Source organism: Rhinopithecus bieti, unplaced genomic scaffold, assembly GCF_001698545.2.
Source record: "Rhinopithecus bieti isolate Rb0 unplaced genomic scaffold, ASM169854v2 scaffold_9663, whole genome shotgun sequence".
Classification (NCBI taxonomy): Eukaryota; Metazoa; Chordata; class Mammalia; order Primates; family Cercopithecidae; genus Rhinopithecus; species Rhinopithecus bieti.
The window spans coordinates 1,686,038-1,705,174 of NW_016806456.1; the positions used below are offsets into that span (position 1 = coordinate 1,686,038).

At 37.9% G+C, this 19,137-nt stretch overlaps 1 protein-coding gene across 2 annotated transcripts in view; it reads right to left on the reverse strand.

Annotated features, from left to right (window-relative positions):
- RAD23B (RAD23 nucleotide excision repair protein B) overlaps positions 1–19,137 on the reverse strand; it is a 51,353-nt gene that overhangs the window by 31,422 nt on the left and 794 nt on the right. The window contains exons 1-3 of one of the 2 annotated variants that reach the window (XM_017876690.1): positions 17,915–18,136; positions 2,659–2,740; positions 760–839 (exon numbers count right to left, since the gene is read on the reverse strand). In XM_017876690.1, the coding sequence (XP_017732179.1) occupies positions 760–839; positions 2,659–2,740; positions 17,915–17,917 (165 nt within the window). In that variant the 5' untranslated portion in view covers positions 17,918–18,136. Of the gene's footprint in view, positions 1–759; positions 840–2,658; positions 2,741–17,914; positions 18,137–19,137 lie in introns of those variants that run through there. The other variant, XM_017876691.1, reaches the window with a different exon arrangement.

Sequence of the window (19,137 nt, forward strand, 5' to 3'; positions counted from 1 at the left end):
AAAAAAAAAAAATTTACTTTCATAAATTATTCCAAATACATTCCAACCTACTAAATCACAAGAAAGTATCTGTTTAAAACTTCCTCACAAAAATCATTCCATCATTTCTTTAGTTGCCTTTTCCCTTTTTCAGTTTCTAAAAACATATTCTTTCACTAAGAAATATCACTGTAATAACAAGCTTTCATGCCTTTTCTGCCTTGAGAAATTTGTTAGGACTAGTACATAATTTAGCAAGTCTATTTAAGACAAACTTATGAAAACTACAGAATAAACATTTATTCCATTTATAAAGACATTTTAAAAGAACTATATAATAAATGATTTCACTACTCTAGCAGAAATAATTTCAACATTTCAAATTTGGATATCAAGTGTATTTTTAATATACATTTTCCTGGTTATTATTGAGGCTAGTTAAATCTATAATTCCTACTCTTATCCTTTTTGCTTTATTGGTCATCCTTTCCTTACTGATTTCTAAGAATTCTTTACATAATCTGAATATTAATTTTTTTCTTCCTATTGGTGTTTCAATTGTTTTAATTTACATAAAATTTTATTAAAACTATATTAAATTATAGTACAATAACCATTAATAACTTTATGTTTCACTTAAGGTAAATTCTTAAAAAGCTTCATAGTAAAGTGCACACCACTATGGATGTGTATAAACTGTGTCCATCATGTGGACTTGGGATCATCATTTTTAAAAAGACTTACATGCACAAACATATACAGAATGAAGTTGAAACTTACTTTAGTCACCATAACCACCACAAAGTTTTTCTCATCAATTTTGTATTCTTTAAGAGCAGTATCATCATTGAGGATTTTGCCTAATACATTAAGAGAAAAAAAAAAATCATTTAAGGCATAATCTTTCTCTTACACATAAGTTAAAACAACTTTCTACTTGAAATATCATTATTTCAGAAATATCAAAATATGAATCACCAACATAAATTCTATCAGTCAGTACTTTTCCCAAAGAAAAAACCAATCAATCGAGATAAAAATAAAACAATTCCTAAGTGGCAGGGCATGGTGGCTCATGCCTGTAATCCCAACCCTTTGGAAGGCTGAGGAGGGAATACAGCTTGAGGCCAGGAGTTTGAGACCAGCCTGGGCAACATAGCAAAACCCTGTTTATAAAAAAAAATAATTCAAAATTAGCCAGGCACTGTGGCACACGCCTATGGTCGTAGCTACTTGGGAGGCTGAGGCAGGAGGATCATTTGAGCCCAGGAGTTTAAGGATACAGCAAGCTATAATCACAACACTGCACTCCAGCCTGGGTGACAGAGCAAGACCCTCTCTCAAAATAAACAAAATTAAAAGGCATAAGCATTTAACTGAAAGATGTCAAACTTACATAGTGTATATAGAATGACAATCAATTTTTACAAATGTATTACTTCATTATATAAAGGACTTACTGGGCAAGAAAATATGAAAGAGACCCGAAAAGGAGGAGATCATGACGATAAAGAAAATCCAATACTCTGATTGCACAGGGGTCCTCTGGAAAATAACCTATATTCTTTTCTGATACGAAGAAGGGGAGAGAAACAAATTTCCTGTTCCCCAAAATACACATATCTGATAAATCAGAAATGTTCTAACACTATCAAAGCAAGATACTAAAAGTACTTCAGAAAATGACATGATACACAACAAAGAGCAAGATGTTACAGAACTCAAAAATGCACAAAGAAGTACAAAAGACTGTGATCGCGCTGAAGGTCACGTATTAGGTAAGTAGGACTCCCTGATGTTTCCTGCTCCATGAATTTAGTTTTCCATCTTTAAAAAGCTATTGAATCAAAAGCTGCTAACATTAAGACAGAAAGGAATATGGATAGGAATGAGAAAACAGGCCAAAACGAGAAACTGGACATTGGAATTTTATGTCTGCTTCTTTAGGCTTCTGAACTCTGATCTATAAAAATAATGGGACTGAATCACCATGTTAGCATTTCCTCCAGGCTGTCTCACTTTAGGAAACACTATTCAGAAAAATAGAAGAATCCATGGGCGATCAAACACCCACCTTACTAACATCTACAACGAAAGCATTTTCTCTACTAAATTTGGATATCAAGTGTATTTTTAAAATACATTTTCCTGGTTATTAGTAAGGCTAGTTAAATCTATAATTCCTACGCTTATCCTTTGTTGCTTTATTGGTCATCCTTTCCTTATTGATTTCTAAGAATTCTTTACATAATCTGAATATTAATTTTTTTCTTCCTGTCGATGTCTTTCTGTGTGATGTGTTTTTTCGGTATTCTTCAGTCGGTTTTGGTTAAACTTAATTTTACAAGAATGATTCCAAACATAGTAATAATAATCAGTATAAATGGTTTCAATTCAATTTTTTAAAAAAGCTCAGTTTCATTAAAAACACAAAAGCCAGTTACATGATGCTTACAAAAGATGACACAAAATACCGTTTGATGGAAAAATACATAGAGCAAATGTGAATAAAGAGAAGATTGAATATCAACATTAGATTCAAACGACTGCTCTTTCACTGCTTTTATTTGTACAATCATTTTTCTGACAATTTGAATATACTACAATATTTAAGATAACATTTCTAAAACTAAAAGAATATCAAGACATGGCATGTTAATTTTAATATTTAATTCATACCTGCATAAATTAATTTTTGACCTGCTACCGGAAAGGCATCTTTCCCCTTTTCAGATTCAATCTTCTCTTTCAGTGCTTTCACCTATAGGAAAAATAAAGATCTGTTTTGGAAAAAGTCTAAACAAAAAATGACAATCCAGAATCTGAATAAATAATGGAAGACAAAAAATTATATACATATTATTAATGCTTCCAAAAACCTCAAAGACTGTTTTATCCAATTTGGTATCAAAAAAGATTCAATATTAACTCATATTATTAGTCATGATAGGCATAAACTTTAACACCATCTGATACACACAGATTTTTAAAAGTTTACTAGTTGACTTGATAATTTAAAATAAAGTTTTCAAAATCAAAGTTTTGATTTATATAATGTTTACGGATTTATTTCCCACGGAGCAAGAAAGTAAAGCTCGATCACCTAAAAAATCTCAGAAATAAAACAGTCTCATCAACAAGAAGAATATTTCAATGTTAAAGGTTAAATTGTGAATGCTAAAAGGCAAATAATTCATCTTAAGTTTTATGCTTCATTACAATCACCACGGGTGCTTTACAAACACCAATTAAAACATAATCTCTGAGGGTGGGACCTTGACATCAGTATTTTTAAAAAGCTTTACAGGTGGTTCCAAAGTTCAGTCCAGGCTGAAAACCACCAGACAACTTCAATGCTCTTAAACAAGCAGCTTAGCTTCTCTCAGAATCAGTTTCATCTATAAGAGGAGCTGGAATCCATGACCTTTAGAGTCTCTTCATTTCCTAAAATTGTGTGACAATTAGGCTCATTATACAGTATTTAGAAAAACGAGTCTAATGGACTTCTTAACCTGTTAAGTAGGGAGGCAGAGGAGTAAAAAAAGGCAGAGATGGCTTTCTCATTTGCCTTTATAGAACTACTTTCATTACTTTAAAGACACAAGAACCAAGGAGAAAAATTCAAACTCCTTCAATTTCCCAGAATACTTCTTGAAAATTATCTAAGCTGACAGTTCTCTGAGTTTTAGACAGAAAGGGATACAAATACAGGTTTCTCTTCTACAATTAAAAAGTGACGGTGTGTACTTCAAAGATAAAAAAAAGCTTATTTAGCTTCAAATGTTAACATACAATTTCACACAATCCTCAAAACTCTGGGACAAAAGGAAATGTCACCCACTCAATTTTATAGACGAGGAGACGGAAATAAAGAGGTTACCACCCCTTATATGACTCCAAAGAGTATTTTGTAAATACCATATAAACCATCCTTGCTGTACTGATCTTCCTGAAATGGGTCAGTAGCATTTATTGCTATTCTGATGTTCCCCAAAGTAGAAATCCATCACAAAAACCCCAATCCACTATTTTCCACTGTTCCTCATGTCAAAGGTGAAACACAAGTAAAATTTTTTTAAAGCCAAATATCAGATTTGCAAAAAAAGTAAAACATTGTCAGCCTTCTCAGTGCTTTGTTGTTACTGTTATTTTGGCACATAGTTATTTTTTTGCGAAAAAAATTATTATAATAAATTTATATCTGTTTTTAAATGAACATTAATAAAATGTTTTAATTTCTAATATGGTAAATATTAATAAATGTAAGTACATTGGGTCAGGCACAGTGGCTCATGCCTGTAATCCCAGAGCTTTGGGAGACTGAGATGGGAGGATCACCTGAGGCCAAGAGTTCAAGATCAGCCTGGCCAACATGATGAAACTCTGTCTCTACTAAAATGCAAAAAAAAAATTTTTTTTTTTTTTTTTAGCGGAGCATGGTGATATATGCCTGTAATCCCAGCCCTAAATAACTTATTTAAATGTAAACAAGTATTGAAACCAAGTCATTTGAGGACTGCTATCCTACATGCTAAAAGACTTCCCAAGTCAACTAACTGATGGCAGAGCATGGGTGGAGCACTCAGTGGTGAATGGTAAATTTCTTTTCAAATTTTGTTTCTAGAGACAAGATGTAATATTTGCAAATGTGATTATTTAGGAAAACTACAATAAATTACAAACCAAGTGTAGCTCTATGCATGAACCCAGTTCTCCGAACAATACATAGTGGCTTGACATGGAGTGGGTGCTCCATTATCTTGTGCTCGATGAATAAATGAACAGAGCATAGACATATGTAAAGAAAAAAAGACACATATGAAGCAACAAGTAAAAGAAAATAAACATGCAAGAATATCTCATTCTTGACAGGTTTCAATGAAGTAAGACTTAAATATTTCATATTTCAAAAAGCCTAAATAACAGGACTCTCTAGCTTTATATATCAAAAATGAGGGAGGAGAGGTCAAAGGCAAAAAAAAAAAAAACCAACAACAACACCATAAATTAAGAAAAGCTGGACCAAAACAAAAAGGTCCTTTAGTAATTTACTACTAAATAACTTTTGCTTCAAAGAAATCAAACTTGATTTAAAAATATTAAGGTTGCGCACAGTGGCTCACGCCTGTAATCCTATACTTTGGGAGGCCAAGGTAGACGGATCACCTAAGGTTGGATTCGAGACCAGCCTGGCCAACACTGTAAAACCCCATCTCTACTAAAAATACAAAAATTAGCCAGGCATGGTGGCTGGCACCTGTAATCCCAGCTACCTGGGAGTCTGAGGCAGGAGAATTGCTTGAATCCCAGGAGGCAGAGGTTGCAGTGAGCCAAGATCACACCACTGCACTCCAGCCTGGACAACAGGAGCAAGACTCAGTCTCAAAAACAAAACAAAACACAGAATATTAAGAACATAACAATGGGGACTCCATACAAAACACCTATATGATTTGGCTAAAGAAGTAACTGTAGACTAAACACTAAAAATGTTTATTCAACAAAGAAGAAAAATTAACAGGCTAAACATGCAACTCAAACAGAAAAAAAGGACAAATAAAAATAAAAAAATAATAAAAGAAATTAAGAGGCCTGGTGCAGTGGCTCATGCCTGTAATTCCAGAACTTTGGGAGGCCGAGGTGGGCAGATCACAAGGTTAAGAGATCGAAATCATCCTGGCCAACACGGCGAAATCCTGTCTCTACTAAAATACAAAAATCAGCCGGGTGTGGTGGCGTGCACTTGTAGTCCCAGCTACTCGGGAGGCTGAGAAAGGGGTATCAATTGAACCAGGGAGCCGGAGGTTGCAGTGCGACGAAATTGTGCCACTGCACTCCAGCCTGGCGACAGAGCAAGACTCCATCTCAAGAAAAAAAAAGCAATTAAAAAAGAGAAAAGGCAGCTGGGTGCAATGGCTCACGCCTGTAATCCCAACACTCCGGAAGGCCGAAGTGGGTGGATCATTTGAGGCCAGGAGCGCAAGACTAGCCTGGCCAACATAGCGAAACCCCGTCTCTACTAAAAATACAAAAATTAACTGGGCATGGTGGCGCATGCCTGTAATCCCAACTACTTGGGAGGCTGAGGCTGCAGTGAGTAAAGATCATGCCGCTGCACTCCAGCCCAGGTAACAGAATACAACTCTCTCAAGAAAGAAAAAAAAAAAGAGAAACAAGGCACAAAACTGTTCGTGCACTAATAAAAAAATTGGACAAATGACAGGGCAGGCAATTCACAATTGCAGTCATAGCACAGAAAAGCTCAACTTCATTAGTAACCAAACACATAAATGATGCCTCATGTTATTAATCCAATAGACTACCACACTGGAAAGATTGGTTTGAATAATTCTTGGCATTGAAAGTGAAGAAATACATTCTCAGAATAAGAATTAAAGTATCAAATGCTCAAAATTTTTGAGGGCAACATGCCAAGATGCTTCAACATTTTTAAGGTAGTGGGTGAAGGCACGGGGATTTGACCCAACAGTACCACGTCAAAGAAAATAATTGACCAAGACTTTGGAACCAGGTTCACTGACCTGTCTGAAATTCTGGCATTGTTCCTTACCTTGAACAAAACAGTGATCTTTACTTACAATCCAATCTCTACTCACAGAACACAGGCTGAATTCTGTCATCTAAAAACCACTCTATGTTTAAAATTATAACTGACCAATCTCCTGTTCCTATCAGCTCTTAGTAACTGTTCACTATACTTGCTCTTGAACCTCCTCCGTAAGACTTGATCCCTAGAGTCTCTACTTTGATTTTGATCTTCACTATCAGCTCTATTTTGCTTAGACAACACTGTCACTGCTCCTATCACTTTCTTTCTAATATCAAAAACTTCCTTGTCTTTCTGCCGCTCCTGACACACAAAATTCTGTATTTGGACCAACACCATCTGTTTCTGTCAGTACTCAACCTCTAAAATTTACTCCAACCACTCTGTAGTGTCTCACTGTCCTAACCTTGCTTAGCTAACAAATCTCAACTTTTACCTAAGAGACTGCCTATCAACATTTATACCCAGTTTTCTAAATGCTAGTGGAGAAAAGGATACACTAAATCTTCTGTTCCCCCTGGTTAGCCCTATTCTCCATCCTCCAAAAGAATTATCTTAAATCTGCATTCTACTCTAAATCTGATTCCCAGCATCCTCTCATACTCTCTGCAGGTGACCACTTTCTACCTTATTAAAAACAGTAGAGGAACTTATTTTCAATTTTCTGTTTAACTTTGTTGCATCCAGACCCACCTACATCTCCTTCTCACCTATTAAAGAAGAATCCCTTTCTTTCAAACCTAATTCTTTCCACCGGTCCTCTGGTTCGCCTCCAAGTATTTTTCAGTATCTTACTAAATTCATTATATTGCCTATCTCCCCCAGCCTTTTCAGCCTCTCTTCACTCAGTTCACTTCCATTCACACTGAGACCTAATTCTTTATCATTTTAAAAACAAACACTTAACAATCTCGTCTCCTCCTAGACTCTCTCTCCCCTCTTAATCTAATTCTTCAAAAACTTAAATACACACCACTGTCTTCACTTATTCATAATCCAAAACCAACTACTCAAAAGAGGGCAATACTGTGCTGATAAACAAAAACATGAAATTTATTCTCATTCTGCTGCTTATTTTCTCTGGTAGTGCCCCCCGCCCCACTGGCCATTCCATTAACACTGCTCTTTACCCATATCACTGAATTCTGCAACATCATAATACACTTCTTAATCCCCTCCTATCTTCCTCTTGTCACGTGTGACAGCACTGACTTGTCCCTCCTTTATATACTACCATCCTTCGGCTTCCAGGATGTCATACTTTTGGTTTTCCTATCTCTCCGGTTCACTGCTTCACGAAATCCTCCTCCCTGGCCAGCCCTTTAAGTGTTAGACTTCCAGGATAATCCATCGTGTCTACTCCTAGTTTTAATAACCATGCAGATGTCATCTGTATTTCTAGCCCAGTTGTCTCTCCCTGACCTTCATTTATACACACTTAACTCTCTACTGAACACCTTCACGCGATGTCCTAGAGGCATTTAAACCATAATGTATCTGTGGAAGAACTGTATCTAAATTACTTTGTTTTAATCATCCCTAACCCAATCTAATTGGGCATACTTTAAGATTAGCAAGAAAGACTGCCTTCTTTCTGGATGCTTCAAAGGAAGAGGTAGAACTCAGCACAGATTTCTCTTGGAAAGGATATGGCCCACAATAGATGCAATTATGACTCCTTTAACTGCGCTGAGCCCCACGCCAACGCTCCCATTCCAGTAAGCCATCTCGACAGAGTGAATATAAACGTGAGCACCACAATCTCAGTACATAACCAGGGCTAGAACTTTCATTGTGCCGCATATCCTGCTATATAAATAATGGTGGTTTATCATTAATTCCACTAGAGACAAAGCCATGGTTAACATTCAAGAAATCAAACTTTTTTTTCTAGCTACTTAATTATCTCTTATAAAATTGTGCATTTAAAAATAAAAACATACTCAATATAATATTCAACATGATGGGCATGGTTTTTCCTTTTTCCTGCAAAGGAAGACAATCATAATAGTGTATTTAAAAGTGCCACCACATGGTGGGCGCCTGTAGTCCCCAGCTACTCGGGAGGCTGAAGCAGGAGAATGGCTTGAACCCGGGAGGTGGAGCTTGCAGTGAGCTGAGATCGCGCCACTGCACTCCAGTATGCGCGACAGAGCGAGACTCTGTCTCAAAAAAAAAAGTGCCACCACAAAGCCACAAAGCTAAACTTACCATTTAATTATTTCCTAATGTGAGCACTACTGTGCATCTCTGTGGCAATGGCACTATTTTAGTTCAGGCCAACAACCATTAAAAGTAGTCCTTTCCCCTGTTATCCCAATAGTTCGAGGTCAGCCTGGTCAACATAGTGAGCCACCATCTCAAAAAAATTTTTTTTAATTAGACGGGTGCTGTGGTGCCTGCTTGTAGTCCCAGTTACCTCAGGAGGCTGAGATAAAGGACTGACTTGAGCCCAGGAGTTCAAGGTTGGAGTGAGATATAATCTTGTCAGTGTACTCCAGCCTGAGCAACAGAGCAAGACTCTGTCTCTTAAAAAAAGTAGTCATTTTCATTTGACAAATTTAGGTCATGCATGAGACATCAAAATAATATCTTGTAAATCATGTTCCTATGATAGTATAATGAGCTGCCATGTCAATATTCTTACACAGCACTTTGCATAAGATTTCTAGGCTACTGCTTGTTAATTAGGTCAGCAATTGCATATTCCATATAACAGCTTGCTCAATGTTACAGTATTATTTTTCCTTCTTACTTCTATAACTATGTTGCTTCTTATTACTGTTATAACTACATAGAGTAAAAATAATGGTGTAAAGTTTTAATAGGTAGCCCTGAAATATAACATCTGAATAAAAGCTAATGTAGGCTATGTACCTGCCATATGCCAGGCAGTGTACTAAGAGCCTCACAATAATTAACTCTTTTAATCTGTACTACATCTCTATGAGGTTGCAGTAGCCAACATCCAAGATGGCCCCCAATGACTACCATCTATTGGTATTCAAGCCTTCGTACATACCCTTCCCACACTGAATTATGGCTAGTCCACAAGAACAGTAAGATACTGCTAAAATAAAAGTGTGACTTCTGAGGCTGGTTTATACATAAAAGCCATTGTTTGTATTTTACTCTCTTGGATCACTCACACTGGGAGAAGCCAGCCACAATGTCATGAGGACACTCAGGCATCCTGGGGAGAGGCCCATATGGGGAGGATCTGAGGCCTCTAGTCAATAACCATCACCAAGTTGTTAGCCATGTGAGGAAGTCACTTTCAGTGGGAATCCTCCAGCCAGTCAAGCCTTTAATGTACAGAATGAAGCCCTTAAATGCAACTTCCTGAGACAATGAATAAGAACCACAGAGCTAAAATACCCCTGAATTCCTGACTCACAGAAACTATGAAATAGTAAGTGTTTACTGTTTTAATTACATTTTAGGGTAATTTGTTATGCAGTAATAGGTTAACTAGTACACAGGTAGATACTATTATCCTTTTTCTGATGGGTACACTAAGGCAGAAGAAATAGAAAGGTTAAACACATAGCTTCTAGAGGCAGAGTCCCTAAATTTGAATCCTGGCTACTCATATGGAAGACGGTATTTGTAAATAACAAATAATGTTTGTAAGCACTGACCAGGCATTTTTTTTTTGAGACAGAGTCTCGCTCTGTCACTAGGCTGGAGTGCAGTGGTGCGCTATCAGCTCACTGCAACCTCCACCTCCCGGGTTCAAGTGACTCTCCTGCCTCAGCCTCCCAAGTAGCTGGGACTACAGGTGCGCGCCACCAAGCCCAGCTAATTTTTTGTATTTTTAGTAGAGACAGGGTTTCACCATGTTGGTCGGGATGGTCTCGAACTCCTGACCTCGTGATCCGCCTGCCTCAGCCTCCCAAAGTGCTGGGATTACAGGCGTGAGCCACCGCGCCCGGCCTAACTAGGAATTTTTTAAGGCAATCTGACACACTTTGACCAAATAATTCCACATCTAGAAATCAATGCTAGAGGTGCTCATGTAACTACTTCAAAGACAAAGGTACAAAGTATGTGCACTACATTGCTGTTTGCAATACTAAAACTGAAAACAACCCCAAACATCCACAAAGGAGAAGTGGTAAAATAAATTAACGTACATACATTCATTTGAACACTATGCAATATAAACGAATGAAATATTTATAACTATCTTTGAGGAAAAAAGCTAGCTGCTAAGCAATTAATTTTTTTAAACAGTGTAGTTGTGTTCATGTATTATGTGTAAATATATTTTAAAAAAGACTAGAAGCCATTCACATTTTACTATATTTACTACAACGAGCCTGAATTATTTGAGTAATTTAGGGAAAACTGGACGTTCAAACAGAAAAAAAGAGACTTCATTTAAAAGAAAAAGGTCTAAGGCAGTTCTAATACTACACGGCCTAATTAAAAAACAGTAACAGCAATTAAATTTTGGCAATCAACAATTAGCAAAATAAAGGAGATTCCCAAAGCCAAATATGTTTACTAAAGGATTTCTTACGTTTACACTACAGGCAATGCTTTTTCTTTTTTGGTTCTTTGGTTGATCTCCTTCCACTTAAGAAACTGGTACAGGGACCAGAGTACTTCCTGGGGAATTTCTGTACCAAGGTAAGTTCCTGATAATTCTACAAATACAAATTTGATTTTAAAAATGTCAGCTGACTTCAGTACAAACAGGAAAAATCTCCTCACTGGACCCAAGGAGATTTTTACAACAGAAACAATAACTGATAACATAACATGAATTATATGACAAGGGGCAGGCACTATAACAAAGGTAATCCTCAAACTGGGGTTATGATCCAAAAGGCTATTATTTTAAATAAATGATTTGAAATCCAAAACCCATTTGTCCCACAGAAATGAGCCTAAATACCATGTAAAATGGTACTTAGGCTCTTAAGTCAGCCAATAATACATGCCAGTTTAATCTATTCTAAAATATATTCCTAACAGTATGATTTCAACAAGATCAAAAGAAACACAGGAATTTGAAAATTGAGTAAGCAGAATTCCCAAAATACCTGTAAGTTTCTATATAAGCAAAGAATGGATCTATCCAGTGCACCAGCAAAACCAAGGTGCCTACCTAATTCAACCAGAAGTGTGTGGGGAATAATGGGTGAAAACAATTTTATCTACCCCTTTAAGCCTCTAGGATCTGCTCATGTATTATCAGTCATTTGTAGCTAGTCTACCTGCTCTGCTGAAGTAAGTTTATATAATGTTTAAAAGGTTTATAAAGCTGATTCAGTTGTAAGATTAGCGTTCGTGACACTACAAAAGACATTTATTTATCTAAACTTATAGGGAACAGATGGTGTAGTGTCCTTTGGCAGGATTCACTGTGCCACAGTAGGGTTAAATTCAGCAAATTTCTTTCAGAAATTAACCGGAATCCTATATGGCATCTATCACAGCAAGACCTTGTTCATTGCTTTTACACACTGTTCAAAATTTCTGATTATGTCAATCTAAGAGAATGAGAATATCTCATTCATACAAACCTTTTAAAGAAAGGATAGTGAAATGGTCAAAATAAAACTGATGAAAGAAGGTTGTTTAAAACTGCAAAACTTATTTCTAATTTCACAATTCACTAAATATTTCCATGCCCATGATCTCACCTGATTTTCACTACCGTTAGGAAAGCAGTTCAATTATTATTACTCCCATTTTAATAATGAGGAGAAAGATTTTTTAAAAAGTATTGTGCTTAAGGATGAAGCACAAGTACAAAGTTGTGAGGACTCCCTTTTAGGAACAGTATGGTGGATCTGAAAAGAGCAAGATGTGGAAAAAAGTAAGCAGAATTAAGAGATACTCCTGAATTTTCTTAAGAAGCAGGGAAATAGGGCAGCAAATAAAGAGGGATATGGAGATGAGGGAGTGTATCATTAAGATGGGGAAAAATTGTTTGTATACCCTAGAAATGGGAAAAATCAGTGATGAAGAGAAAAGAAGATCTGATGGAGTGATGTCCCTCACACATGACAGGGGATGAAGTATAGTGGAAAAGTGGAAGGACCTGCCTTAGATAGCATCATCTACAATTCAGAACTATCTACAGTAAGAGGAGGCTAGCAGGTAGGTAGCTATGGTAGGACCCTGTAGACATTCTGTCTCGATTATTTCTAAATTCTCAATCAAATAAAGACTAGGGTCGTCAAATGAAAATAAGGAAGGTAGATGATATGAAAGCATCCTGTGGCAGTGGAAGAGTGACTAGTAAACTGGAAGACTGTCAGGTGCTGCACACTAAGGACCCAACTAAGGTTCCTTCGTGTGTCTTAGTGTTCCTTAATGCTCATGAATTTAAGTTCCTTAATGTTCATAAATTTAAGCGAGACAAGTCAATGTGGCTACAGGTGCATCTCTGGCCACTCAGGTGCAAGTACAAACATTGAGTTGAATTTAATCACATTTGAGGCTTTCTAAGCAAGAAAGGAGGAGGGAGAGTGGGACCACATTACCAAGCACTGTTAATACTATTTCAAAATTCATATACCAATAATTTAGTACTTTCATACTAGTATTCTCATTTTACAGCAGAGGACCAAAAGGCACATACTGAGTAACTTGCCTGAGGTCACAAAGCAAGTGGTACAGCCAACTACACCTCTCAAAACATATCCTAATTCCATCTCCTCTGCTCTACATCTCCAAATCCTCTACATCTCCACTGCTACTGCCCTGGTTCAAGCTTTAATTACTTAAAACTACTGCACAAGCCCCCTAACTGACGTCTCTGCTTTTCACTCTTGCCCACTCCACAGCATCAAAGTAACCTTTAAAAATCCTAAAAGAAATATTTCCTGGCTGGGTATGCGGGCTTGTGCCTGTCATCCCAACACTTTAGGAGGTTGAGGCAGGAGGATCACTTAAGGCCGAAGTTGGAGACCAGCCTGGGCAAAACATCAAGACCCCATCTCTACAAAAAATAAAAATTAGCTGGGAGTGGTGGCATGCGCCCATAGTCCCAGCTTAGGGTGGAGGATCACTTGAACCTAGGAGTTTGGGGCTGCAGTGAGCTATGATCATGCCACTGTACTCTAGCCTGGGTGACAGGGCAAGACGTTGTCGAAAAAGGAAGGGAAGTGAGGGAGGGAAAGGAGGGAGTGGGGAAGGGAGGAAAGAAAGGAAGGAGGGAAGGAGAGGAAAAGAGAGGGAAGGGAGGAAGGGAGAAAAGAAGGGAGGGAGGGAAAAAGAGAGAAAAGAGAGACAGAAATAAACAAAGATTTCTGTCCTGCTTGTAAATGTTTCCAATTTTACCCTGAAAACCCCTAGCCTACAATGCTCTGGCCACTTGCCTAACTCACTCTCTTATCTCTTATCCATCACCTTAGCAATGCAGGCTTTTTTAGTTCCCAAAACACATTCTTAAAGGTCTTTGCCCTAGCAGTTCCCTACAGAAAACACTCTCCTCAAGTGCTCATTTTTACTCAGCTCTCAGCTTAAATGTCACCTTATTCAGAAAGGCCTTCAGTGACTAGCAAATTTAAAAGTAGCCACCCAGACTTCCTGAGTTCAGGAGTTCGAGACCACCCAGGGCAACATGGTGAAACCCCATCTCTACTAAAAATACAAAGAAATTAACCAGGTGTGATGGGGCACACCTCTAGTCCCAGCTACTTGGGAGGCTGAGGCAGGAGAATCGCTTGAGCCCCAGAGCCAAAGGTGAGCCGAGATGGTGCCACTGCACTCCAGCTTAGGCTACAGAATGAGACTCCGTCTCAAAAACGAAACAAAACAACAAAAAAAAGTAGCCACCCAGTGAAGTATTATCAAATACTTTATCCTATTTCAACTTTCTGCATAGCACTTACACCATTACCTGGTTTTCTAAAATTTGTTTTTTGACAGTTTTATCCCACTAGAATGCACATACCATCACAGCAGGGCCTGACATCTAGTAAGTACACAGAAAGTATTTATTAAATAAATAAATCAACATGCAAACCCACTACATTGGGGGATCACTGCCTTGCCAGTTTATCAAAATAATATATTCAATTCATTCAAAGATCTTTACTAAATGCCTACTGTGTGCCCGGCATCAAAACAGCAAAGGTCTGGCAAAAAGTGTACAAGATTTCTCAGTTTCTTCCTGTATCTTGTTCTACCAATATGCCAAGAACTCTTAATTTCACCTCTGTGATTCAGTATTTTTAATACATTTACTACTTATTGCCTTAATCTAGGAAACTTCTATAATATGAAATTGTATCTAGCATGACTATATTGAAAATACAATAAACCACAGGAATAATTCACTGATAAATGATGACTAGTAAATACTGTATTATAATACAGAACAAGTACTAAAGCAATATACACACACACTTTTGTTTTTCTTTTTTTTTGAGATGGAGTTTCACTCTTGTTGTCCAGGCTGGAGTGCAATGGCGCCATCTCATCTCACCGCAACCTCCTCCTGCTGGGTTCCAGCAACTCTCCTGCCTCAGCCTCCCAAGTGGCTGGGATTACAGGCATGCATCACCACGCCCAGCTAATTTTCTATTTTTAGTAGAGACCAGGTATCACCATGTTGGTCAGACTGGTCTTGAACTCCTGACCTCAGGTGATCCACCCGCCTCGGCCTCCCAAAGTGCTGGGTAAAGCAGTATTTTATAACAATCACATTATAGAGATAAACCACAAAATTAGGTAATTCTTCACAGCATACTAATATACTATTTACAGATATTAAAACAATGATATCTTTACAATTCTCTTAGCAAACACATCCAATGTATATGTAGAATTTTAATGTCCCTTATATAGTAATCCGATCACATTTCATCTTTTGCATTTAAAGTCTCATCTCAAATTTACTGAGTTCTGTTTTTAGTTGTTCAAAGCAAACAGTGTCAAGAGTTAGACTGCAGGATTAATTTGTATACCACATACTCTTTCTTGTCACCATTTCAGTGATGCAATAAAATAATGCACTGCATTTTTTTTTAATCTCAAAAGGTTTATTCTTAAATCTACCTTTCCTAATGGCCTCAAGCAACAGTAATATAAAAAACTAAGTGACTATAAAACTGAGCTTAAAAACTATTCCATTTCCCTGTAAATGTCCATGACACCATTAAACTTAAAAAAAAAAAATTTTTTTTTTTGAGACAGAGTCTCGCTCTGTCGCCCAGGCTGCAGCGCAATGGCTCAATCTCAGCTCACTGCAACCTCTGCCTCCAGGGTTCAAGCGATTTTCCTGCCTCAGTCTCCCAAGTAGCTGGGACTACTCGGGAGGAGCATGCCACCACACCTGGCTAATTTTTTGTATTTTTTTAGTAGAGATGAGGTTTCACCGTGTTAGCCAGGATGGTCTCAATCTCCTGACCTTGTGATCTGCCCGCCTCGGCCTCCCAAAGTGCTGGGATTACAGGCATGAGCCACCGCACCCAGCCTAAACTTCAGAATTTTAAAAAATTTCAGAGAAGCAGTGGTCTACTAGACATCTCAAAATGCTTTAATATGTAGGCTACTTAAATGTCTCCCACAATTTTTACAGTCAAAAAAAAAAAAAAAAAAGAGCACACAATGAAGAACATCTAGCAATGGTCTCCCTACCCCACACACACCACCTTCTCACTTTGTTTCTGTATTGTTTGAATATTTTATAAGACGGTTTGCATTACAATTTTTTTTTTTACATTTACAATTGTAAAAAAAAACAATTGTAAATTTACATTTACAATTGTAAAAACAAAGACCTTTGTAAAGGTTAACACTAAAGGCAGCGGTCATGTAATGTATCACGGTAATAGTCAAGTAAATGGTACAAAATATCTAATAAGTCTAAGAAAGTTTTGTTAAAACTAGGGCAAATAAAAACACCTTAAAACAAATTATCTTGCTTTTTCCAGTGTGTATATCCCCTACTCTATAGCTACTGAGCTTTGACTAAGTCAATAAGGCTCCCAGAAGCTCCAGGTCACATTCTACAGGTCCCTGTATTCCTCCAGTCCTGCCAGCAAAGCTCACTAAACATTTACTTGTTCAACAAATGAATCACTCCCATGATTCCCCTTATCGCACAGTCCTTTCTTCCATTTTTGCTCATGCTCATCTCAAGCTCACAAGAGCTTCTATACTGGCTACGTAAGTCACTTAATTTTCTTGGTTCCTTCTGAAACAAGGACAAATCTCTGAGTAGACCAAAAACAGGTCTCAATATGATCCAATCTTGTCTTTATTTTAGATCTATTTCTAATATCCTTGGTTACCTAGTTCTCACAACAACTTACAAGCAGGACACTTACTGTTGCTCTATTAAATATAATTTTCTTTGTGTATTTCTTACTGGAACTCTAAAGTGTCGTATCAAAAACAAATATTAAATAAAACACACTACAAATATAGAATTGAAAACGTTGTCATGAAAACTATTTCCTAAAGTCATTAAAATAAAAACTGACAAGTCATTAAATGCAAACGTTCCATATATCCCAGGGGAAAAGCTTTAATTTCGTGCCCCAGACTAACAGTATTAGTTTTTTTATACTAATAGAAACAAAATTATATTTATTTATGTAAATAGCAGCAAAAGCTGTAGAAGCCACTCCCTAACAATGGGCTTTTCAAAAATATACTTCCCGAAGTATAACATATTACTTTTCCTTGAAAATAAACTGGAAAACAGCAAAAACAGTTAAGAATTTATATAAACACTGGTACAGCATTGACTCTCAGTTAACACTGCATGTGTAAAGTGCCTAAAACGCTAAACAAATCCTACAGAACATAAATACTTCAGTGGAGCTGTTGAAAGAGTCACTGCATAACTTCAATACACCCACAAATATTTACCGAAAAGCCATAATATTTCTTTAGGTTTCAATAATTCTGAAATTAACTGAGTATTATAAGCCAATTAAGTTACTGTGGATCAACATTTGTTACCACAAAGAACCAAAGTCAAATAGGCATTTTACGTAGTTTGTCCGAAATCATCAAACTCCATTTTAACTTTCACCCTTCAACTTATTAATGCACATTAAGCAGTAAAAAAATACTCAAGAGGAATCTGATTCTATTAGTGCTGTCAGTCCACAGGGTGTTGTCAATTACTTCTGAGGACACTGAAAAGTTTCTCATGTATAATTGAGATCTACTGTTCCTTTAAGAAGTTAATCACACAGCATACACCTACATATATTCTGAAATCAAATAATTTTGTACCAAAATCCCAAAAAGGTTGTTTTTTAAAAAATTAAAGATGTACAAAACTTAAGATTAAATGAAATAAGTAAAACGTAGCATTGTATCTCCACTCAAAGGAATCCACTGTTTAAATAATCGATTCCACTTACTGACCACCAAGTAAACACATACCATTTAATCGTCACATCTCTGCAAGGCAGGTATTATCCCTATTATACAGAAGATGAAACTAAGATAGCGTAATTTGCCCAAGGTCATAGCAAATAAGTTACAAAACCACAAATGGAACGCAGGTCTACTTAATTAACAACAAAGCCCCTGATCTCCACCCAAAATAGAATCAACTACTTTTAAAAATAGAGTTGGGCAGAAAGCTGCTGGTTTAAACTTAGTATTATGACAATCTTAGCGGTGTATTCCCGAACATAAGCAATAAATTCACACGACGTTTTTAGCTTCTTGGCATAAAGTTGTACTGACCTCAACAGTGTCTCTTTATGCAGTCACAAATACAGAAAAATGTATAATGTGGACTTCTGAAATGTTTAAGGCTTTAACTGCAGAAGGGATTCAAAGTTTTTTTTTTCTTTTTTCCCCCTTGAACCGCTACTGTTTGGGGGATCGGGGGAGGGTGGGTGCAGGGTTCTAACTCCTACAATTCCAAGATTTCTAATGCAGAAAACCCGTTAAATCTGAAGTTTAGTTTGAGCCTAGATGGATTTGAAGGGTTCTAACGCTAAAACCACCACTAAAAGAGGCCTTAAAGTGCAATCTACGCAAGGGTGTGGGTTTGGTGGCGGGAGGAAGGCAGCAGAACGATTCATTTGCAAATAAAAGGGTTAACAATTGTGAGGGGAAAGGGGCAAATTCATTTTCACCACTATTCACCTCTCACCACTCACTCGGCGGCAAACGGAACCTGATACTTTTTTTTTAAGACTCATCTTCTCGGGTTACCAACTCTGGGACCTAAGCGCCTAACCAGGTCCACACATGGGTAGTGGCGACGCCTACGTCTCCCTCCCCCACCTGTGCACCCACACCAGAAAGCCAGGCCCCACGGCCGAGACGGCCTGGACCTCCCCATCCCCCTCCGGCCCCGCTAGCACGAGCTCCTAGGCCCAGGCCCGCGGGCGTGCGCTCCACGCCATCTGCCACCAGGCCTTCGGCGTCCGGCCACTGCTTCCCCTTTCTCCTGCCACAAAGCCCGTGGCCAAGCCAGGAGAGTTGGCTCCGCTGTACGCCGCCAGGGCCAGGGCCGGCACCGGGACTCAGGGCCCTCATCGCGCCCTCCGGGGCTTGCCCCGCTGGAGCGCGCCGCCCGGCCCTGCAAACTCCTGGGGCTCCCCGCGGCCCGCACGCGGCCGCCCCTGCCCCCGGCCCGCGCGCATACC